The 24251-nt window shown below is 45.6% G+C and overlaps 2 protein-coding genes across 3 annotated transcripts in view; one reads left to right on the top strand and one right to left on the bottom strand.

The window, feature by feature from the left end:
• The window catches only part of LOC119159977 (uncharacterized), a 155656-nt gene that overhangs the window by 17573 nt on the left and 113832 nt on the right, over nt 1-24251 (bottom strand). For both annotated transcript variants that reach the window (XM_075890099.1, XM_075890100.1), the window contains 3 exons: nt 17436-17551; nt 16125-16186; nt 6569-6626 (listed from right to left, as the gene is read on the bottom strand). In XM_075890099.1, coding sequence (XP_075746214.1) covers nt 6569-6626; nt 16125-16186; nt 17436-17551 — 236 coding nt within the window. The remainder of the gene's footprint in view (nt 1-6568; nt 6627-16124; nt 16187-17435; nt 17552-24251) is intronic.
• LOC119182473 (E3 ubiquitin-protein ligase MARCHF3-like) overlaps nt 22357-24251 on the top strand; it is a 145818-nt gene continuing 143923 nt past the window's right edge. The window contains exons 1-2 of the mRNA XM_075890102.1: nt 22357-22614; nt 23206-23332. Coding sequence (XP_075746217.1) covers nt 22537-22614; nt 23206-23332 — 205 coding nt within the window. The 5' untranslated portion in view covers nt 22357-22536. The remainder of the gene's footprint in view (nt 22615-23205; nt 23333-24251) is intronic.

Below are 24251 nucleotides of genomic sequence, written 5' to 3'. Positions count from 1 at the left end.
TAGTGTTCTTTCTTCGTGATTTTTTTCAGCTTTAGGTAATCGATGAAAAAAAAAAGGTACACCCCTTCTCCCCCCCCCCCCCCACCTGCCCCTTTCTATTAATAACACAACAGGTGAAGCCCAGGGCTCGTCAAGGTTTGGATGGTGTTTTTTAGCTGGGTTCGGTGACGTATAGCGTTGTTGTTTGCTTGCGACACCTTATTTGATTTTAGCAGACTACAGTTATTTGTTGACCATGTTGGGCTGTGCGTTAATATTTATCAGTTCGCCTGAGTTGAAATCCCACGTGCAGCGGGACTGACCATGCACTCTGATTGATTTGTGGGGTTTAACGTCCCAAAACCATCTTATGATTATGAGAGACGCCGTAGTGGAGGGCTCCGGAAAATTTTGACCACCTGGGGTTCTTTAACATGCACCCAAATCTGAGTACACGGGCTTACAACATTTCCGCCTCCGTCGGAAATGCAGCCGCCACAGCCGGGATTTGATCCCGCGACATGCGGGTCAGCAGCCGAGCATCTTAGCCACTAGACCACCGTTGCGAGGCCTGACCATGTACTCTTCTTTACGGAATGCTGCTAAAGAAGAAATTCTTTTTCGTCGAGTTAGCCTAATTCGCTAATTGTATTAACTTTGGCGCAAAGCTACAAACAGAAAAAAAAAGTCTTCGGAGTTCCGTGAGCGCCGCCTACTGAACGGTGTCGACCATTTCCAGAGATGCGTGCTCAAAACAGGAACTGAACGCCAGGTGCACGTGTGTAGGTTTTTTTAGAGGCAATGACTTATGTCTAATGCAATCGGACAGAAAAGGCGGTTTTGTGATATTGTGTCGGTGTGTATTCAATGAAAAAGTCTTGCAAGCTCTTAAAAATTGAAAGTGCGTGAAAGTGAGCTTGAGAGAAGTCCAGAAGACCGTAAGCAAACTTTGTGTAGAAAGTGGGGTTAAGCCTTTGAAAGCAGATAGCTTGCTAGCGTTTTTTAGTGCTAAAACCTAAAAGTTGATATCCTGTGCCGAATGATTATCAATGAGGGGAAAACATTGGCCCAACAAGTCCATTGTTTTCTGTTAAGGTCGTTGAAATTCAGATGAAGTGCTGAATATATTCACTGAAAAGACAGTACAGGATGTAGTCCTGAATGATATTTTTATGCTGTTGCGAATATTGAGATCTTTGCTGCAGTGAAGCAGTGCATTTAAGAAAAGGGCGAGACTGATTCGGCAGCTGTGGCTAAATACATCGAGTTTTAAGATTGTTAGAAACTTTTCTCAAAAGCACCTTGTTCTCTCTTAATTAACAGTGCCATTTATCGACAAAAAGGCGTTTTCATTGGGTCCATTGTTGCAGTAATATTAATACTTGTTTTTATACTATATTTATTTATTTACACTTAACTTACATTGTCGTGAGGCATTACGAAGGGGACGTACACATGAGTACTTTTACTACATAGTTTGCAGTCGATATATTAGATATAACAAATACAAAACTTAAGATATTTTAAGAGAAAGAACAGACGAATAATGGTGAGCGACACATATTACAAACAACTTCACAGTCATGCATTTGTAAACATCCACACGCTTCGAGACAACAAATCAGTCTTAGTGGCAGTAATATTGTAGGCGTTGTTTCAAGGAAAAAAAAAGAAATCATTATCAGTTTCATTGACGATATCATCCGGTAGATGGTTCCATTACTGTATTGTTTTTGTGAAAAAAGAAGTACCAAAAAAGCGGCTTCTGTAGGGGAATTATAATATTTTTGGCGAATTGTCTCGTAAATTTGAGACGTACGTTGGTGCGAACAGATAATCAAGATAGTTAATGGGATTTATATTGTAATAAATACAATGAAAAAATTTAAGCTACAGTTTCTGCCTCCTTACCACCTGTGGCTCCCATTTCTATGTTCGTTTCATTTCTGTGATGCTTGTAAAGGAATTACAGTTGCTGCTAACAAATCTGGCTGCTTGGTTTTAAACTTTCTTTAGTTTGTCAATCAAGTATTGCCGATGGGGATCCCATACTACACACGCATAATCTAAAATAGGTCTCACATACATAAGATAAAGGGTTTGTTTCACATTCCGTGAATCTTGCCTAAAATTTCTGCGTATGAAGTGTATAGCATCCGGCCTGCTTTTGTCACAGTTTTGTCAATGTGTTTATTCCAATTGGAATTGTCGGAAAAATGGACGCCGAAATACTTATAGTAGGATTCATTGCTAATTATCAAATTATTTATTTCGTATGTTATGTCTAGTTTACAAATACGGTTGGTGAATAGTACTGTAACAAAACGAGCGCTCAAAAAAAGGGCGCGCCACCAACTTCTCCCGACGAAACGCCGGAGTGACGCCACGAGGTCAACGATAAAAAAAGAGAAAAAAAGCATCCAAAGACACCCCGGGCGCACGTCCTTCTCCCCTAGGAAGCGTAGGTTCGTCGACGAACCTCCTTACCAACATCGGCGCCCGAGCAAGCCCTCGAATGTTCTAGATGGAAAGGGGGGTGGTGATGCCGGGTTGCGTCATCCGTCGCGGACGGCCTTCAAACCATCTCGCCCTTTCCCTAGCCTTCGCTGCGTATCGCGCCGACGAAATGATGAGAACATTCTGGAATCTCGCGCGGAAGGTATTTAATCGGGCAGCCGAGATGAGAAAGGAGGAGAAGACGGAAGTCAGCGCTAGAGCGCGTAGGGATTCCGCCGTGTAGTCGGCAAAGGCTTTGTCAGTAGAGACAAAGCAGGAGAAGAAGATGATATCCACCTGAGTGGTGACGACTCGGGTTACAGGCAAGAGTGTGTGTTTACCGCTATCGAGCGAAGACGCGTGGCAACAGCTGCGTGTGTGAAGCCGACTTGTTTCCGGCAAAGAAGTTGAAGCTTGGAGAGTGTCCAATTGAAGACGCGAGGTTTCCTGGAAGAGAAACTTCGGCGAGGTTTCCTGGAAGAGAAACTTCGGGGGCAGCGGAACGACAACAACACTGGACTTTGAGTGAGTGATTCTCGGAAGAGTATCATCCAGACTTTTGTTCCAAGAACTTTGGACTGAATAGGTTTTCTATCTCTTTTGTCTTTAAGTGTCTTGGTTGTTCAATGCATGCGACTGCATTGTAGTGCGTATTGTTATCTGTGTCCGTTGTTTCGAGTGTGGCTGATCGTACTGTGTAGTACGTTGTTTGATTGGCGACATATCGTACCAAACTATTGTGGAGTGTGCATACTTGTGTATTGTTTTCGATCTGCCATTATTGAGAATATAATTTTGTTTGTTTATCATCTCTCGGCTCTGACTTGTCCTTTGGGCCACAGCCGGCGTCCGCTGGCGCTAAAAAGGACCACTTCTAAATTGTCCACACTTTCGTGGTGTGGTTCGGGGGGCCGATACTTCGGCCCTTGGAATTAGCCCGGCGATCGCCTCCCTAATTAACGGGACCTGTGACAAGTACACAGCAACATTTACGGACGTTTAGACTTATTTTCAATTTCTGACACCGCGCTGATATTCGGCACCGATATTGACCAGCTTTACAACAACGTGTTTCTACTTCATTTAATTCACTTTCTGTTTTTAGGTTTTACGCGCTGTGATTTACCAGCAACTGAAATATTTATTTTAGGTGTCTAAAGAATGATAATAAACACATCAGTTTTAGTAGCGAAACTTGGACTTGTTAGTGGTTCATGCTTGGGAAGTTAAAACAGCGTTGAATAGAGACAAAGACTGAAGAAGAAATTAAATAGGGAGACCTAAAAAAAGAGTTTCAGTTTCCAGATATCACACTGCGCTTTCACGAGGAACATCTTTGTTGGCTGTACTAGCCCCGATTCGTTAAGGGTATCATCTCATTTACCTCAGACCCTTCAACATCGCCAAGTCTGGCATTATACATGCTGCGCTGCGTGCTGTGCTCCAGAAAACGTGCACACACGCGATAAAATAAAGTTTCCTGAGCCAAGTTGAAAAGCTCAAGTCGGCGGGCTACCCGATACGGAAATCTTGAGGAGCTGTCAAAAGCCAATCAAGTGAATGGGCTAAAGCCTTTAACGATACGCGCAGAAGAACAAAGTGCGTGCGCAATAAAAAAAAAGACTGCTTGCGATTCCCTACGTGCATAAGTTTTCTCAATGCTTGAAAAAGATGACCAGTAGGGGCGGGGTATACGTATTCTGAGGTCAGCTGTCAGTAAAATGTCTATTTGCTTCCTCTTGCATAGAAGAAGTTAGGGTTCATGCAAGACCTGCTCAATCTGTCCGGAGAAGTTCGACGAAGTTTGCGCAAACTTTCTCTGTAATCATGTTATGTGATGTTTTCAATGCTCAATGTAAATCATGGATTGTATATAAGGTGTCATCATTATGCGGGGGAGGGGGGCTATATGAGACAAAAGGGGCGGTGCATCAATGTGAGACTAGAGGAACACAACCTCAATGACTTCTGGCGGAGCACATGTAACTGCCAGGCGATAATGAAGGAAACTACTTCTTTATTTGACCATTGGGACAAATGCAGCAGCGAGGTGATCGAGACTCCTTACATTGAAGGAGGTTTGGTACTTGGTTTATGCATGTTTTTGTCAGTAGAAGGTTCTTTTTTTCTCTTATTTCTCAGGTGTTTACACACGTGTCGCTTTTCATCATAATTAGTTCTTGTTTGTATCCCGTTGGCGCTGGTTCGCAGACGCCATGATGTGCCACGCCACTAGGTTGGCTTGCGCCTTCCAATAAATTTTAGTTGTGAGCTCAGCACCCTGTCTTTTCTTATTCCGTGCTTGTCTCTATTTTTGAGCTGTCGGTTGCTGACCCCCAGATTCCCGGCAGCGGCGATCACATTTTCGATGGAGGAGCAAACGCTTGAGGCCCATGTGCTTAGATTTAGATTCTCGTTAATGAACCCTAGGTGGTCAAAATTTTCAGAGATCTCCACTTCGGTGTCTCTTTTAATCGTATGGTGATTTCGGACGTTAAACGCCAATTATGTTTGTGGCGCCTTCTTGTTTCGCAGCACAAAACCTGTATTTGCATATGATTCCGCACATTTTAAGTGTCAAGCGTGGCATCACTCTGTATTGCTTTTGATCTGTGTTCTGCAGGTCAAGTTTGCACATAATGCAGTCTAGCATTTGAACTCGAATCGGAAGACTAGAAAAGGCTGGCTTCCCTCGGATATTTTTGGTTGGCGTCACCGAGCCTTTGCTGGCGAACCTGAAAATCGGTTCTCGGGAAGAGTACCTGAGCCAACGGGAGCGCGCAAAAGCGCAAATGCTGCCGCACTTGCAAAAAAGTGAGCCATCAAGTGAAGAAATGGCCACTATAGGCGTGGAATTTTCCGCTCGAAATAGACGGGCACAGCTGTGGCAGTTTATTTGCTCCAAATAAACTGGCAAGCTGTGGCAGCGAACCTCTCGTGACAAGCAGCAAGGGTGCCAAAAGAGGCCTGTGAAACCATTAGGGCGTTTCGCCTGAGATTTTGCCAACGATATTCCCGTAAGGTGTGGCAAGTCCTATGCATAGAAAGAACGGCCACCTGAGGGAGCACGCCAATAGCATTGGTAACCGTGATGGCGCGCATCTTCGGGTGCATGTTAAGGCATTGGTTAAGGCACGCTCACGTACACCACGTTTCGAGAAGGTTAAGACTGTTGGAAAGAGCAGGTCTGCCGGTGTCCGGGACACGTCATTCGTATCGTATCAATCTGAGAGATTCTTTGTTTAAATGAGAGGTTTACTATTAACATACTTACGTCCCACTCATGCTACGGTGCATGAGTAGAAGTTTTTTTTTGCAATTTTGAGCCTATGCCGACAATAAACAATTTGTAGGTTTGCACCATCTGGCTATTTCCTCTGTATTTTATTAAGCTTGTAGTTCGCGCAAAACTAACAAGTTTGGAGTGGTTCTGTGCTTTTCGCATTTCGTTTATTGCGTTTATTTATTTGTGCATTAAAAAATTCAACGCATTTTGAATGTAATGATTTGTTATTTAGATTTTTTCTCATGTGCGTAATTTAGACCATGAATATTGCCTTGCTAGTGCTAACCTACCATACCATACACCTCCCCCCCTCCCCTCAAGCTGTCACCCCCCTTCTCCTTGAAAAAAGTTCTGTGGATGCCCTTGAATCAGTAGCCACGTATGACATGATAAATTTTAAATAGTTGGGATTGGCCATTCACAGTGTGATAGATTTGGTATGTATAAATTCGCGGAGTACCATGAACTTCACTTTAATAGCAGCCGTAGTTGTGTCAGTGTCTTTTAAATGTGATGGAAGGCGCAAGTTTGAAGTAGGCCTTCCTATGCAGACGCTTAGGCGTTGGCGCTTTCAAGAAGACGCCGTGGAAGCCTGAAGATACACCTACAGGCTTTCGCTAAGCTATATCTGTGTTCGAAGTATGCAAGGACGTTATTTACTAGGGAAAAATGTGCCAGTTTTGAATATTTGCATTAAATTCCGTACAATATGTGCGTGTGTTGCTGTCGTGACATAATTCACTCAAGCGCTATGAACAAAAACAATTGCCGAACGTCAGAAATAAATAACGAATGGAAATGACTTACAAGATACCCGGCACATATGGATGGAAGTTCGGTGGCATTGTGAATCCATAGGGTATGACTGAAAAAAAATTACATGGTTTCACGATGTCCATGTGGTTCACAGAGCACTTAAGATGCTGCGTCATACATTGCCATACTTTCAGAAAATTTTATTACGATATCAACTATACAGACACTCAGGTGCATTTTCACCGTGACATCATGGTTAAAGGCACCGTCCACTGACCAGAGGGAGGTGCTTTGAACGCACTGGCCCTTTCCAAAGTCGGGGTGCTAGTCTAGGCACTGTCGAATTCCACCACATTGTGAAATTTCGTAATGACGGCATTTTAGGCCAATCAGAGAGGCCGTAGCAGGCCACTGCGCATATGACCATCGATCAATGGTGGATTGTGACAACATAGCGGCATACGAGAGTGTCCAGAATAACACACATCGCTGACATAGGCCACTAGGGGTACGCGGAATAGAGACGCGTCCACTGTGTAGCCCTGCTACAATCTAACCACTCATGCAGGAAGGGAGACGTGCGCATCGCGTTGTACTTTGACTGACCCCATCTCATTACTGCTTTTTTTTTATCCACTAGGCTCCACGTTCAAGCGCTACAGTAAAACTGGAAAAGCCACTTGCATGGTGCCTATAATCGATAACAATTCCCCACGCACGTCACACATTCAATGTGTGACGAAAATGTTGTGGTGACTGCCGGTAGAGATAAAACGCAGAGATGAAATTAGCCATCTGTCTCCATCGCGCGAAGGTGCATGACAGGGTTTCGATGGCTAGAGAAGGGGCAGAGCTTCAGCGTCTCTCGGGCTAGAACTGTGAACCTTGCTCAGATGAACGATGTACACTGAAGCAGTGAACTGCGTGCTTCCTCTACCAATTTCAGCAAACAGTTCATATCATCGCTTCACCCTTGCGCGTTGCCGTGTTGACTTAGCATCGCATGGTGCTACTTACAGATACGCTGGGACACTTGGGTGGCACTGTGTCACCAGGCGTTTGTACAAGGCATCTCGAGAGATATGTCAGAAGCCTATTTAATGAACTGAGATCACTCCCGACCAACGACATTAGCCTTTCTGTGGCTTTAGACATTTGAACACAATGTGACGTTAAAGGGAAACTAAAGTGGCTTCCCTTTAACGTTAAGTGTTTGACGAGAATAGACGGTATGGTAAATGATGTCGCAATCATTTCTGTGGTTTTTGCAAAGTGTTTGTCTAGCTCAGCCTACGCGAACGCGCCAAAGGTGTGGACGTGAAAACGAACTAATGGGAAGTACTTAATCTTCAGCCTCTTGAGTGGAGCCGTAAGGCATACTAACTGAAAGGTGCTTGCGAGTCAATGATACCAACTGACTGCGAGAGTTTTCGTTCACGTTCCGGAGGCCCAAGCAAGAGTAGAGAAGCTGAAATTTTTGAAGGTAGACTACAATATCTGCCACTACGGCAAATAGCCAAGTTCAACGTGAACAACAAAATGATAAACGAATTAAAAAGAAAAAAAAGATTCCCAACACGTCCATGAACATATTTCCTGATCACAACCTCAGACGTCTTGCTCTTGTTATTGCTGTCACTGCCAGGGGGTCCACATTAGTATCGTGGCTGTCGCCTCCACCCGGTACACCGCATTCTTTGTTGTGTTGTGGTTGTGTGACGCCGTCTCTCTGACGAGGACACAGGCGTTCGCAGTGAAGCACAATGTGCTCAGTAAATCCTCGTCTTATCCGCATGCCCTGCATTGCATAGTACTACCATCCAGTGACGGGTCGAAGTCACGCCGATACACCTGAGTGTGGAGCGCTACAGCATGGACCTCAAACAAAAGGGCATTGCCAGCACTATTGTCGTAGAGTTGTTCTGCGCAAATGGTGGTCCTGTGGGGCTCTGCACAGGGCAAGGCTAAGTTTCTTCTCCATAATCGCCTGCCACATCGAAGTCTCCGCTTCCTGCACTCTGTTTCGAACTCCTACAGCCTATTTTTCTCACTGTCCTCCTGGACATGCAGATTATAGAGACGCTTGCGCCAAGGTGCGCTTATGTCCTCAATAGCTATATAGCTAAACACGACAGGCCCACCGTTAGTTGTTCATGAGGCGAAGACGGCCTTCGTAGGCCGCCTTGCTCCTTTCTTCGCGTGCACTATGACTCGACCATTCAAGGTCAACTTACACAGCCTCGACAGCTACACGTCCATGACACGCTAACGCCAGTCACCCAACCTCACGCTCGCCTCTTTCCAAACGCTGACATGTTGATGAGGACAGACAGATGGTGGTATCGGCGAATGTCAGCACTGGTGCATGTACTGCATTTCGTAGTTCGCGTACCAGTAAAAACTGGTTGCACGCTCACAGACTTCGCCGTCGCAACAGCTTGGTTGCTCTCACCGACACCTGCACTACGTTTGTCACAGAGATCTAGGAAGTGCAGAGGTTTACACCGAGATATTGGTATTTATCCAATATCGGAATGCTTACTCTGTCTTGAAGCTGCACGTCAATGATTTCGAAGCCGGAAAACTGCAGTGTTACCAGTAAAACTTTGAATGTGACTGCTGCGCTCTGCCAGTAGTATGAGATCACGAGTACGAATGTGAAGCCAACTCCCGATTTCACCAGTGCCCGCTTAAGTTTCACCTATATAGCTTGTATAACAGTGGAGACAACGGGCAGCCGTGCCCGAGTTGTCTGGTAACCTTCATGTGCAGTGCTCTTGTGGCTCTGAAGCATGCCACTACTGAGCTATCTGCATAGAGTCACCGGAGAAAGGCTTGATTGATATGTGGAGTTTAACGTCCCAAAACCACCATTTGATTATGAGAGACGCCGTAGTGGAGGGCTCCAGAAATTTCGACCACCTGGGGTTCTTTAACGTGCACCCAAATCTGAGCACACGGGCCTACAACGTTTCCGCCTCTATCGGAAATGCAGCCGCCGCAGCCGGGATTTGAACCCACCGGAGAAAGGCTGTCTACACGCTCGGCATTTTTTGTCAGTCTAACTGGCCAAAACATTCGTCATGTGAAACCCTATCGTAAGCCTTGGCGACATCCAGGAAGTATCTAAGCAGACCTTTTGTTGCTTTCTGTGCCACCTCGAGCGCGAAAACCGATGATAGCGTCGTTTCATCGGAAGACACTCTAGAGTTCAGACAGTATGTTCCCATTCCCACCCCAGCCACTTATCTAGATCTTTTATACTTGAGAGAAGAGTTTAATTAGGACACTCGTCACTGTGATTGTTCTATAGTCACTCAGCCTCGTTTTATTGCACACGAAGCTTACTCTGCCACATTTACAGTCGGATGAGAGTTGACCACCCTTCAAAACAGTATTTAAGATTCTCGCGAGGTGTTCACGAGCAGATTTGCCCAGGCATTTCATGAGGCCTACCTGTATGCCGCCCAGTCCAGTAGCAGCACTTCCATTGATGAGCGGGAGTGCATGTTCAAGAGTGATTCTCGTTATCTGCCACTGGCCTTCATTTGAAGCTCTTCCGGGTCGCCGTTTACTGCTGCGATTGGCTCTCCCAATGTTCAGATTGAAAAACTATTGCATGTTAGTCGTAAAGTGCGCTGCAAGTTTCATAAGTGGTTGCTTGCTCGAGTGATGTCGAATTTCGGGCGCCGGAGTTTTGCAATCCAATGAGGACGCGAATTTGCCTAATTTGTTTGCACTGTTATGCCCTGCCTATATGTAATAGCCCGCAAGATTTCGTTGTTGCGCTGAGCTATTTTGCTTCGTACTACTACCCGCATCTCTCTTTTGAGGCAAAGGTATTACTCCCAGGCACTCATGCACTCTTCTCCGGGTGATGTTCTCGCAGCCGCTCTGTGTAGGCGATTCGCCATTCGTTTTGCAACAAGAGCCCTGTGTATTTCTTCGTCCCACAATGCTCTGAACTGTCGGCCGCTGCGGGAATTCACGCGAATTTCATGCTTCTTCGTGATGCATCTCAATTCTGTCACATAGTGATCATAGGTTGGCAACGCCGTCGGTCGAAAGTTCTGCTCGAATGCTTGCGAGACTTTTGCAAACGCCAGGGGGCGTTTCGCTTTTTTTTGAGAGCGAAAGCTGTTACGAGATCAAAACTCTGGTCACGCGTGGTGCTGCAGTTGTCCACTGCCGCCGCCGCTGCCACCTCCCAGCAGGTTTGTGATGTTCCATTGCAACAGTGTGCCAGGAGAAACAGAAAAAAGATCAACTTGATTTAGTTGTGGTTGCTTCCTAGAATATTCACCATTTGCACTATATATGTTCAATTGGGTGAGGTGGCGTTCTAAAGCAGGTGCCCCATTCGCCTAATTACTGGAGCTGTGACTGTTCCTGGTGCTCCAGGTATAATGGCTTTCGCATTCTAGACGAAAGTCTAGTCCATGTAAAGCAAGCGTACGTGCCAGCGTCTGTAGTAGTTACCAATTGGTACCTTGGAACCCATTCAGAGATTAGAAGTGCGCGTTGAATTGTTCATAATGGGAGCCTCTGACTGGCTTGCCCATCTGGTCCTATTTTCCCTGATGCAGTATCATACTTCAGTTTACGACATCAGCTACAGGTGATACAACGAAGTAGGCCACCCCCAACAGGACTGGCAACCCCTGCAGGTAGTCCTCAACCCGAATGTGGTCAATACATGAACTGTTCAGATTCTTCCAGTCTGGTCGCACGCTCACAGACTACCCGTGTCTCTGCTCTTTCGTCTATTCCCCTAAAAGGTTCAAGCTAGCCCGCTGCCAACCTGGTGGGCTTTCCATGCCTCGAAGGTGTGTTTCAGCCATGGCATGCTCCTCTTATGTGTTCGGGTGCGGCACCCATAATCTGGTATGGTTCTTCCTATTTGCGTGCAGTTTGAGCACCATGCAGGTTAAGAAAACTGACCTGACTGTCTTCGTTCAGTTACGGATGCAGCGACGACGGGCAGTTTTTTCTTTTGGTGCCGTACCAGATGATGATGATGATGATGAAAAACATTTATTATAAAAGAGAGAGGTACGGGGCCAAAGCATGACCCCGCTACATGGTCGGCGTCCTTAGTCCGGGACACTGCATGACGAGGCCCCTACTCGCACCCGTCTCACCAGAGCACGTTGAGACTCTAGTGATGAGCAGTTGAGCAGGGCAGTCTCCCATGCCTCTCGGGAAGGGGTAGGGGAAGGGGGTAGGTGGGGATTTTTCGGACATGCCCATACCATGTGGAAGATATCACACGTCTCCCCACAGTGTGGGCACCGCCCATCTGTGTTCGCATAGAATTGTTTCAGGATTGCAGGACAGAGTAGAGTACCTGTCTGCAGGCGCCTTAGAGTTCGCTCTTGCGCCTTACTCAGCCCCTTTGCAGGAGCCGGGTAAAGGCGGTGAGTGTCGCGATAATAGGTCAGAATTTCTTTTAACCGCAGCAGCGGTGTATTGACCTCCGAGTCATAAGAGCCAAGGTGAGGAGCCCGGTGGGTAAGCGCTCGGGCGGCCGCGTCAGCGGCCTCATTACCTCGTAAGCCCTGATGGCCAGGAGCCCATACGATGCGTTTCGGGGCTGGATCAGCGAGAGCCCGTTTAAGAAGCCGTGCCAGAAGCGCTTTGGCTATCTCTGTGGATTGGTCATTTGCAGGATTGCCTACCCAAGGGCAGCCATGAAGGTTGTTTGTTTCACGCTGCATGCCCTGAAGTTGTGATCATCTCACATGTGAAGCCCCCCAAAAAGCACAGATTCTGCGTCCCAATCACTGTCCTACCTGCGCGGCGACAAAGTGAGTGTAGAAGGTTCCTATAATCTTATCCTGGAAGGACTTCGTGACAACGACGAACCCCACACGTGTTACTATGGTGAGCAAGTTTGATGCAGGTTTTCGTTGAACACCTTGCATTTGATCCCTATGGCATCGTCTTTGGGTCCTACGTCTGGGACTCCATACCTCACAAAGGAATGGCCTTTGGCTCTTTCTCTCTGGAAAGTTGAGACTTGAACTTCTTTGTTGAATCATGCGGAACTGTGTCGTCTTGGATGTTACAGACCAGCGTGCATTACCACGATGGCCTCTGTGGATTCCCAGATGTACATCGTTGTTTCAATGGCCTCAGTTGTTGCCCCAAGCATAGCATCTTTTTCCGTGTGGCAGTGTCCACTTCTGTGTCATGCGGTAACTTGGAGGACTGCATGTCTGATTCTACGTGCATTGCCATCGCCGTAAACAAGCGCGCCTGAAAATCTCTTTAATACACCTGGTAGGGGGGTAAGGGGGGCTGCTTTTTTGCTCGAAGATGGTACGGAGGCCTGACCATCACCGATTCTCTTATTGCGTAGCCACTTCTGAGCTCGCTTGCTGTGTTTGACCTGCCATCCTGTGTCTTTTACGGGAGCACCACGCACAAGCACTTGGTCACTGTTCAGCTTGTTCTGGGATTGGTCTACCGCTCCTTCAGTATAGATGGTCCCAGCCTTGGCCACATTCCTGTCGTTGCTTGCGTCCTCTAAAGAATTGGTGATTTTTACTCACTTCGTCATATTCGTGTTCTCGAGGTTGCTGCCCCTGTGTGTGTCTATCGAGTTCATTGCTTTCTGCAATACTTCAACTTGTTCTGCATATGCTGCCCTCAGGTTTCTATTCTCCGGAAGTTTGCCCAGCAGCGCCTCTTGCTCGTTTTTGCTATTTACGACATGTGCTTCCAACCGCGCCGTCGGGGTATCCGTGGCTTTTAGACTCTCGCTTGGATTGTAGCTGAAACTTTTCTCTCATGACACTTATTATCTCAAATATTCGACAAAGGAAGGACGAAGAAGCCTCAGCTTCTTGCGTTGTTTTAAATTGCCCGTCATCATCGCTCACAGCTCGGGCGCTGCACCCAGTCAATGAACTTTTCTCCCCCTGACACCTTTCCGTTAGTCTCCTTCGCTCTCTTGGTGTGCTTCACTCCGGTCAACTCCGCACAGCTCCCCACTATGGTAAGACGGGCGCCGCCTCTTGTCCACAGTCGGTATCGCTACAAGTCGGCGTTGGTGCTGTCTCTGCGGCCACCAAGACAAGACCGGCCTGTTAGGCCTCGTCCCTACATAGGCTGTGCAGCCCTACTCTACCCTGACACCGCACAGGCGGCGTCCCCATGGTCTCTAGGGCTCCTCGAGACACTCCCCGCATTGACGAAGCGTAGGATTTGCTGGTATACATCTGAATGGCACATTACACCACGCACAACACACGAGTGCCACCTCTCGTCGGCGGGAGCAGCGGCCTGCTGAAAGAAAATTCCAGAAAAGTTACAGCACTGCGTGGCTTCTCGGAGTATTTTACAGAGGGGCTCCATCCGTTTCCTATGAACCATGTTGAATTGTTCTCATAAACGTGATACCGCAATTTTATAGGATTGATCCAGTGAATCTCTGCTACATATAACTTGAGAATCATTTTGTCCCTAAATATTGGGAACGCTCTGAGATAGTTAAGGCAGCGCGCCATTCTCGGAGCTTATCGCGGGGGCCATGCTGCCGCAGAGCTGCTGTTGTAAACAATGCGACGTATACCGAAGTTGACGTCAACGCGTTTTCTCAGCATCTCGAGAAACGTAGACAAAGCTGCTATTTTTTTTTCCTCTCAGAAATGCTGTTTGCTTTCACTTTTGAAAGCTCTGACATCGGTTGGCAAGCTAATCGTCTATTTACCGTCCATCCTATACGACGTCACTCCTATGACGGAGGTAATGCATGTTTGATGCGATACGTCAACATAAAAATGGCTGTAGGACACAGTGCGACTAGACTCCGGCAGAAAAGAACACGCACAGACATTAACTGTGCTGACATTTAAATGAAAATGTTTATTTTTATGTCCATGTGATCATGTAAATCCACGTGACCATGTAGGTGAAAAAAAATATGCATATCCTCGAAGTGAATGCTGGTGATGCTGGGGCAAAGCTGGTGTTCATTGGATCTTGAATCGTAGTCTTCTATATTGTTCGGCTAAACAGACTTATTGTATTTCCGTTAACCTTTTGTATTATATGTTTTGATTGATGGGTGGGTAAATGCCGGTGTTTTTCATGCTGCTGTGGCTTTTTATCTTTGTTCTAGTTAACAGCCTTTTAAAACCTTTTCGTGGTTCACAGATGTTTAGGTTTTCACATTTTCTGTAGACGCCGGGTGGTGGTTTTTGTACGAAGGCCCTCTATGCAGTGTTAAGGTGCATCGCACCTGAAGACATTGAACAAGCACCCAGATGCGCATGTTTGTCCCTGCAATCACAACCTTTTGCAAGCAAACTTGGGTGCCGAATTGAGAGATCCTAATTTCTTCTTGGGTAGCGACCAAGTCTGCGCGCTGACCCTATTTTAGAGATTTCTGTGATCTCCCTCGTCAATTGTTTTTTTGCCCTCTTGAGAACGACAGTTTTATCGTACATAGAAACACAACTGCATTTTTGACAGTGAATAGCAAGATGCCCAGGAAATTATTTTTGTCATGTTTTACTTGCAATTGCCGGTCTGCCAAATATACGCATGACAGAAACATGCTGACACTGCCTAGATGCTAGTTATGGGAAGACAAAGTAAGAATCATGGCCTCATAATTACGGGCTTTCTCTGGAAATATTCTTTCGCTTTGTTGCCTGTGTGAGACTAATCGCTTTGTCGTACTTCGAAACACAACGATCAATTTTCCCAGCAAATATCAGGATTACAAGAAATCACTGTTGTCATGTTGTACTTACGCTCCCTCAACCTTGGCATGGCCGGTCTACCCATTGTACTCCCGATCACTCGAAAACGGGACCGAATATATGCATGAACTGATCGCCATCAACATTGACCCTCAAGAAATGTACATGCCACACTAAATATCCTGACACAGATCGAAACAGGGAGCAATGGCATATATGATTTTTTTTTGTATCGCAATGTGACCGTCCCTAGTTACGTGAGTTAGCATGAAAATAAACGAGCTCTAAACAAAAAAAAACTTCACAGGACAAGCCGATCCTTAGGAAATGTGGCTATGTTATGGTCCCGCATGGTCTTCAAAAAAGATGACTTGCTGCGACTGTACTACGAAAGAAGCAATATGAACCGAGTCATCTTTGTGTAATTCGAAAGATAAAAAAGTGCTACACACCTTGGGCATGTGTAATTTTGGCAAAAATCACCCGGAGAGAGCAGCCCGTTTTGCACGTTATCTTGGGCCAATGATGAGTGTGTCAGCTTGTATCATCCTAATCAATGTAAAAGGATTCATCTGTTCGTTACCCGCGTTTGATGGTTTGTAATCGCGGTGGCCAATATGTGCGTTTGGTTCCTTGTACCGCATCTTTATCACATTGTTTTCACTTTCTCGAGTATGTGCAATAAAATCACGTGCATAGGAAAATTAACATTTTCAGTCAAAGGTCAGTGCTGTGTGAGGGTTGTACGTATGTGTGCGCGCGAGTGTGTGTGTGTGTGTATGCGGTATTTTTCCGCGTCCAGTCGGGCTGCTCAAGCTTGTTATGATCGTCAACGATCTAGCCCGCCAGCGCGATTTCGCCAATCTGAATAGAACTGTTAGACAAAATCTTCTTACACATTTTGTCTGAAATGAAGTCGAAGTAAGGTTCCGTGCCCAGGACTGGGAAGTAAAGCAGCCTAAAATGAAAGGAGATCATTTGGTTAAACCGGCTTCAGCGTCAACTCGGATTATTGCAAAATGTAGAAGATTCAGTAGATAAAAAAAAAAAGAGCTAGAGTTCTGCCATGCCTTATTCCGGAATGTCGCTTACTTTGGCTCTGTCCCTGTTTAAAAACTTGTTATACATGTATTCTGCCATTACTGTGCTAATTACTTGCATCTTGTGCTGATTTGATCCCGTTGATTTCTTCAATACAAAGAAACTTTTCTTACGAGTTTTTATTTTTGCTCAGGACAATATTTGCCAATTACTTAAATAACAACTATCAGTTGTTATTCCAAGTGTCCTGATAAGTCTCGTTGTGTTCAAAGTCTTGTGATAAGAGAACTCACTCTGCAACACACCGCAGAATAGAAGCTCGCAATCTACAGCGGTGGCTCTCAGGCATGGATGCCTCAGGGAGCCCTCGTGACAGGAAATGTTGAACAGGTACCTTTTATTTACTAATGGCAAAAAATAGTCGAATGCTGTTGCCACGCCCATTCAACCTCAACAACTTTACAATAAGCTGTATGGTTTTCAGCCACAATAGACCTCTTTCTAGATATGTCACGTACACGAAACTTGTCACGTACATGAAACTATCGCTTGAGAAGTTATGTTCTTATAAGTTTTACAGGCACACTGAAAAGCTGATAGAAGCGCCACCATTTAGGCCGGCAGCCCCACTCCTAGCCTAATGGCCAACAGAGCGTCGTGGAGGTATTCGGCCCTTTTGTCCTCTATGGTCGCGAAACATTCAGTTCATCGTTATGAGTGGTCGAAGCACAAATGTCTTGGAGCGTTCCTTCACAGCAGTGTTTTAACTGCACGTCAAAATCCAACAGAAACAAATGAAGAAGAAAAGAAAAGTTGACGCATACCAAAAATCGCAAAGAGCGGCTGTGACGATACACAGTGTATTTATTGAAAAATGAAGAAAATCACTTTTTTTTCGGAATAGCTCTCGTTCACCTCCCACGCTACAGCACTCCCATTCGAGAATCACTGCGCTAAAGGTTAGAATGACTGTCAATATTGAGCCACTCATTTTCAAGTGACATGAATCACTTCCGCATTACCTCGCACACCAATTCTCGCTAAACGCATTTATTAGAGGCCAGTAGTTGGCGCGGAAGTTATAACACAGGTACTTTCGCGTGCATCTGTAGAATGCTTTGTTCAGCGTTGAGTTTCTCGCGAAGTTTAACCTGGTAAATACTTACTCCTTTGATTGGTAGGCTTTGACGTTGCAGGCGTACGTTTTACTCAGCATTATTAGGTCTCCCATGAAGCCGGTAGTCTCTGTATTACTAAAGTGCCCGAAATCGATGAGGCATCCCTATGTACAATAGAAAGAAAACCATGTCTCATAGCAAGCGCGAAGAAATGATTGCGATAGCAACAAATTGCAATGTAATACTAAGTGAGGCTGGCGGAGAACGTTTTTGAATGCACTCTCACGAAACTCTATAAATCACTCTTCGAGTTGGAGCACGATGAAAAGGCGCCTGCTGACGGCTAACGAAATACAAGGATAGCGGACGCGCGCCAGCGATGGTGACCAGCTGCTGCTTGAGTGACTCCCCCCCCCCCCCCCCCCACCCTACGTATCTATCTAGCCACCAACGTACCTATCTAACCACCTAGGTCTTAGTTATGTCGGGATCGCCTCGTTGGTAGTGCAAACTTATTATGCGTGGGGAAGAAGGTAACCGTAGACGTCGAAATTCCCTCACGTACGTCGTCAAGCTCTTTCGCCCTCGACACGTGCGGCCTACACCAGTTTACACGCGCCGCGTATGGATACACAGGTGTTCGGCAGTTGAAACTGGCATCGGCAGCGTTGACCCGACGAATGCCAAGAATTAATATTGCAAGTGGCGAGGACAAAAAGTAGCGCGAGAACACTTGGCCAGGACAAGTGCGAAAAAGACAGTGCTGCCCTTTTTGCTTATTCTGATAAAGCCTATTCACCGTTCTCTGTTTGATCGTCGATAGCACGCTGTCACACTGAGCGAGGTGACAACGAGGGATATCATGATCTTAGCAGGATATCAATACCGCAGCGCGATATCAAGTTCTCAGCAGGAGTCAAACCAAAGCATTCATAATGTCAATCAAGAATTCAATCACAGAGCCACACCAGGTATCCAAGCTTGCCCTCTACTTTCAGCATCTATAGTTTGTAATATTGTGGAGCAACTAAAGCCTCATTCCTTTAAACGGAAATGAAAACCGGATTGCTCCCCTGCTACATACCTCACGCAGCCTGAAAATTTTTGAATTTACCTTACGAGTTCGGTAATTGCCCTACACTGCTAACGTTGTAACAGATAGCTGTGGTTTTATGACCACATCTATGGATTATCAGAGTTACCAAGAGTAAACGCTTGCTAACCTTTACTATATGAGCATGTAATGAACTCGCTGATCCTTTGAGAAATCGTTGAATGGGGCGTGTCGCTGAAGCCAGCGTTTAGACAAGTGGAACTATTTTCTCAAGGCAATGCCTTGACGAAATCACGCCACGTAGCCGAAGTTCAATGATTTCTAATCTCCTCTTGCCCATACGTTCTTCTAAACTTTTGGTGCCAGATACACAAAACTCACTTACGAAAACATTTTTGCACAAGAGAAATTTTGTTGCGTAAACCGATTCACGAAACGAGAAAAAAAAAACGCTGTAATAGGCCCTCGTTGTCACATCGGCCGCTGCAATAAAGCGCGCTGTGACTACCCGGGAACATGTCAGCGATGGTGATGCAGTTGCTATATTTGCTTACATCACCGAAAACTGCTCGTAAGTGGATTCACGAAGCAAAATTTTGCGTAAAAAACAGCGTAGCTAAGATAAAATCCTAAGAGCAGTCGGGACCACTCTTAGGCACAATGTGGCTACTTAGAACCTGCGGCCGCGGCGGGTATACTTTGGTGCTCTGGCTGGTTTTGAGTTAATTCACGCCCATGAAGGGCTGCCTGGTGACTGCTGGGGCGTTTTTGTTTCTTTCGGTGCTTTGGGTTTCGTGTGTTGTTTCCCTTGTACGCAGTGGAGTGGTGTGAACAACCACCGTCGTCCAATAGGTTCCAAGTCGCAGTAATCGAAGAATCTTATTAGGCGTCAATGGCGTAAAATTATGCATGTAAAGATTTGTGGTTGGATGAAAACCAATGTGCTACGTGAATGGTCAGTGCATTCGAACGCGACACGGCATAGGATCAACCTTATTTGTAATGTTGTTGTGTTACGTCCATCTCATTCAATTATAAGTACGACTCGAGATCGTTGCCTCATTGGTGGAAATTACCACCAAAGAGGTTAATGGGAGCAAATTCCTTGCACGCTATTGGAAATAAAAATGAGAGGAACTTTTTAGTAAGTGGTTCATAAAGCTTCTGCTCTAGTGTATTTCGATTGGCACAAACTGTCCAATGGGTGCGATTTCTGAAATACAGCTGTCGATACACTTTGGAACAATCTGGAACGGCGCGTACATTGTAAACCGAAGCGTATTAGGGGTGTGCGTGATTACGCATGGAACTGCAAACAAATCAAGCATTTTCACCTTCACTGTTCAGAAATCGATATGGACCGTGATAACATGGCAAGCAGTCGGAATAAAATGACCCTAGTCACTTTAAATGACACCGGAAGTGTGCGGAAGTGGCACCTCACAATTCTGAAGCAAACCTTGGCTGAGTTCGTCCCTGCGACAATTACCAGCCGTTTAACTTGGCACACGAACATCATTCAAAGGTAGAGCGAGCCGCTGACATGTATTTTGTGGACGAAGCAACCACTTCACGTGGGAATAATTGCGTTGCGAAGGCGAATTCCCCGTCGCATGCTCTTATCGAAGCAGCCGACAAACGCGAGCAGACGACGGCTTGGCCGACACGCACAGCTTGTGATTGGTTGTGAAGCAATGCCTTCAACATCAGCCCACTCCATGACGTTGCCAAAACACTCTTTCAACTGGCACGCCTGTCGTGTTCGTCATATCACCCCCCCTCGCACATAAGAGCAAATTTTGTCACGCCGTGAAAAATGTGCAAGTACTTTCTAAGAGCTCTCTTACGTGCTGCCCAGCTGTCGAAAACAACACGGCGTCGTAAACAGCATATCGATCGGTGCGAATTTTAGCAAACGCTTCTCGCATGAGTTACTTCGGCGTTTGACCAGATGCGTTGTGATTACGGCTGCTCTTTCGGTGCGTGTAAGCAGTGTGGAAAACTGCAGCAGTGCAATGGTGTAGAGGGAAGCGCCGCGAAGCCTGTGCGTCGGTGCGGTTAGCAAGCGGGGATCGGCGCCGGTGTATTGACGGCAACCAGCACTCGAGAAGCCTGCAATGTGTGTTTGTGTGCCGGTAACAGTTCGTTCGCTTGACTTTTCAGTCTCTCAGTTGGGTGCTGTGCGACATTTCGTATTGACAGCGTTTTGGAACTTTACACAAGTGACGCCAAGTACGTACGGAAATGTATGAACTACGCGCTGCGTTCGGTTCTTGGTCCGCCACTGGTTAGCCCGTACGCTTCTTTTTTCTTGTGAGCAATCTAGTGTTCGGGAGTGAAATGATGTTCGTTGTGAACAGTGGTGCTGTGTTGAATTTCCAAGACTTGTGAAGAAGGTGTGCTCGTGTAACCGATAATTGAAAGACAGCCTTGATAACTGTATCGCCCTGCGAAGTTGTGGTGGTGGAGCTTGGCGCTTTTGTTTTTTAACTTGTCACCTCTCCTTTTTGTGATAACCATAATCCTAGCGCTCTGATGTGATGAACCGAAGCTTCGAGATGCTACATTCTATTGGGGATCGTGTAACTTTGGCAACGCGCCTAGACTGTTCTGCGGTAGGAACTTGAGAGTTCTATGTGGAAGTGAGAGACCGTGAACGTCAAGCTTCCCTCCGTCTTCCAGAAAGAGCGAAGATTTTACCAGTGCCTTCCTTTGGATGAAGGTATGGGCCAGTACCGGCTAACTACAGGTTTCCGAGTTCGTCTGGTCATCGTTTTGCACGGCCCTATAGCCTTGACGGAGCAGAAACCTGGAGACTTACAAAGAGGGTTCAGCTTAAATTGAGGACGACGCAGCGAGCAATGGAAAGAAAAATGGTAGGTGTAACCTTAAAAGACAAGAAGAGAGCAGAGTGGATTAGGGAACAAACGGGGGTTAAGGATATCATAGCTGAAATCAAGAAGAAGAAATGGACATGGGCAGGGCATGTAGCGCGTAGACAGGATAACCGCTGGTCATTAAGGGTAACTGACTGGATTCCCAGAGAAGGGAAGCGGGTTAGGGGGAGACAGAAGGTTAGGTAGGCAGATGAGATTAAGAAGTTTGCGGGTATAAATTGGCAGCAGCAAGCACAGGACCGGGTTAACTGGCGAAACATGGGAGAGGCCTTTGTCCTGCAGTGGACGTAGTAAGGCTGATGATGATGATGATGATGATGATGATGATGATAGCCTTGACGATAGCAGATCATGGTCAGTTCTTACACTATATCAATGAACGTGCACACCTGGCCAGCCCTTCATTGCTGTCATCGGCAGCTTCCAGTCTGCAGATGTCCTTTGCCTGTTCGCCCTAGAGCAAGCACACTTGGTTCCTCATGACACTGACGGCAACTAAATGCTGCCATCGGTGAGTTGACCGTGCAGAACTAAATTTGTTGCTCTTCACGCCGATTTAATACTTCCCTATGTTAAGTTCAAGCATGAAACTTTTACTACTACTGTTGTCTACATACATGTATTATGGAGAGGCGGGCGAATACATCAGAAGTTTTTTGTGATTTAATATAAGTGAGCTCTCGTTTGATTATTAGGATGGGCCTGTCGATTTACTACGTTTTATAGTTGGAAAGTTAATGTGAATTTATTTTCCAGAAGCCAGGTTGCAATTGAGGAATTTACGTTATTTTGAAAAAAATTAGTTCTATAGACGATTACCGCTGTGGTAGCGCTATACTTCACTAGGACATATATATTGCGGTACGTAAATTTTACGTGAGGCTTCAGTTTGTTTCAAAGTGATGATAGCAGATTTGGTCACTTTGACGAAGTGATGGCTTTGTCAAATAAGCATTTGAGGTCAATGCTTTTAATGATTGTTTTTAAATACCTCGTTTTTGGCGCTTCACAGATCGCAAAGATTAGTTTGAAAAGGTCCTGTGATTCATCGGTTGCACACACTCGCACATCAATCCTCATTATGACTTGGAGCACCTGTACGAAAATGGGAAGGACACTTGCTCCCTAACTGTGCAAATCTATCTCACTGCTGGGACTGTTATTATTCAGTGGACCTGGATGTGGCCTAGAAGCATGCATGGCAGCCTCATATGGAAGGACTGCGATCTGCTTGGGAGCTTCGAGGGTACAAAACTGCCTAACGGCTGGCTGCAAGGTTAGTTTTTCTTTAATAAATACAATTAAGTGAACACCACTTACTGTGCACAAATCGAAAACCAAGCATGGTTGCTTGCAGTGGATACCTGCATTATTCTCACACATAATGCTTATTGAACATTTATAGAACTAAATTGCGAGATAATTGAGAATGTTGAAAGTTGAAAGCCTGCAGCTTATGAATGAAACTCCAATCATCTGAGGCACCAAAGCTCGTTCTTTTGAACGAGCACAAATACTTTGATTCCTTATTGAGCTCTCGAGCTTGTGACTCACTCTTTGGATCAAGTGCTCTGGAAGGAAATGGAAAGTGGGTGAAAATCGCCTGGCTGTTCACAACTTGCAAGGAGAAAGCCCTGTTGAACAAGCCTCAGACGACATAGGGCCAGTAACTGCATCTATTACTTGATGTATATTTTTCTCTCTCATTGTTCTGGCATGTGTTTCAGCCGAACGTGTTCACCAAGATCGCATAGTGATATATTTTTTTCTACAAATTGAACCTGACCTAATATGCATTGTTGATCTCTAAAGGTGACGTTCAGTGTGTTTCAAAGCCATGGCTCCTCATTTCTCTTTCTGTGGCTAGCCTATATACTTCAGCAGCAGTGCGATGCAGCCAGCACACATGCAAGCCAAGTCATGGAGCGCTCCTTTGGAGTTCTGTGCAGGACACCGCATATCCATCCGGCTAGACACTGATATCAACAATAATGGTGAGTGTTGGTGTCTCCTGTAGGAGCCCATTGTGTTTTTCGCGTATGATTATTTCCCCTGATGAAGTGCATTTTTGAAATGTTTTGTTCGTTTGGAATAACAGATGCAAGCAACACACTCATAATTCACAAGTGCTTTGTGTCTTCAAGACCCTGAATTATGAACCCTGAGTTATGTAATTTACGAAGGAGCACTGCACAGCGCTTTTGGGTCAAAAAGAGGAGTGCAAGAAGAAAGCGTGAAAGCCACCTTCTCAAAAAATTAGTACCCACCGCCACGCATAATCTCAGGCCGGGGAACCTCTTAAAAAAAGAAGTGCTCGGTGACACTGCGAATCGAACCCAGTACCTCCTAGGTAGTAGCTGAGCGCTGTAACCACTTGTCCACTGCAGCAGTGCTTGCATTCACGTTATTGCTGATATATTGTCAATGCTTCGAATGACACCAAATGCAAAAATGTCCAGTGAATCTTGGTCATAGTAAAAATAGTTAGAATGCGTTTTTCCAAGGTTACTAGAAGATAGAAACCGCCACGTGTGGCTGTATAACCGTGCACTAGTTATCTTGTACATTACTGTCATGATGTTGGGATAGGCAGCTCTAACGTACGCTACCTTCTGATAGTTTGCCAAATATAAATGAAAAATTAAAAAATATATATCAGCCTGTGACAACGCTAATCAACTATTATGAATTCACTGTCACGTGTCACTTTCACTAGATAAATACTCAGTTTGTTTCCGTTATAAATATATAAGGAAGATTTGGCTGATCAATTCACAACTCTCCTAATTAGCATTTATTCTCACATCTAAAGACAGTCACACATCATCTCGCTTTCTGTGTGGCTTTCGCTCCTTTAAAACGCGTACTCTACTTTTTTATGCTCGCAAAGCATCCGACGCTGCTTTGCGGAAA

This window comes from Rhipicephalus microplus, chromosome 3, assembly GCF_043290135.1.
Source record: "Rhipicephalus microplus isolate Deutch F79 chromosome 3, USDA_Rmic, whole genome shotgun sequence".
Taxonomy (NCBI): Eukaryota; Metazoa; Arthropoda; class Arachnida; order Ixodida; family Ixodidae; genus Rhipicephalus; species Rhipicephalus microplus.
This window is presented reverse-complemented; position numbering and strand designations above follow the sequence as displayed.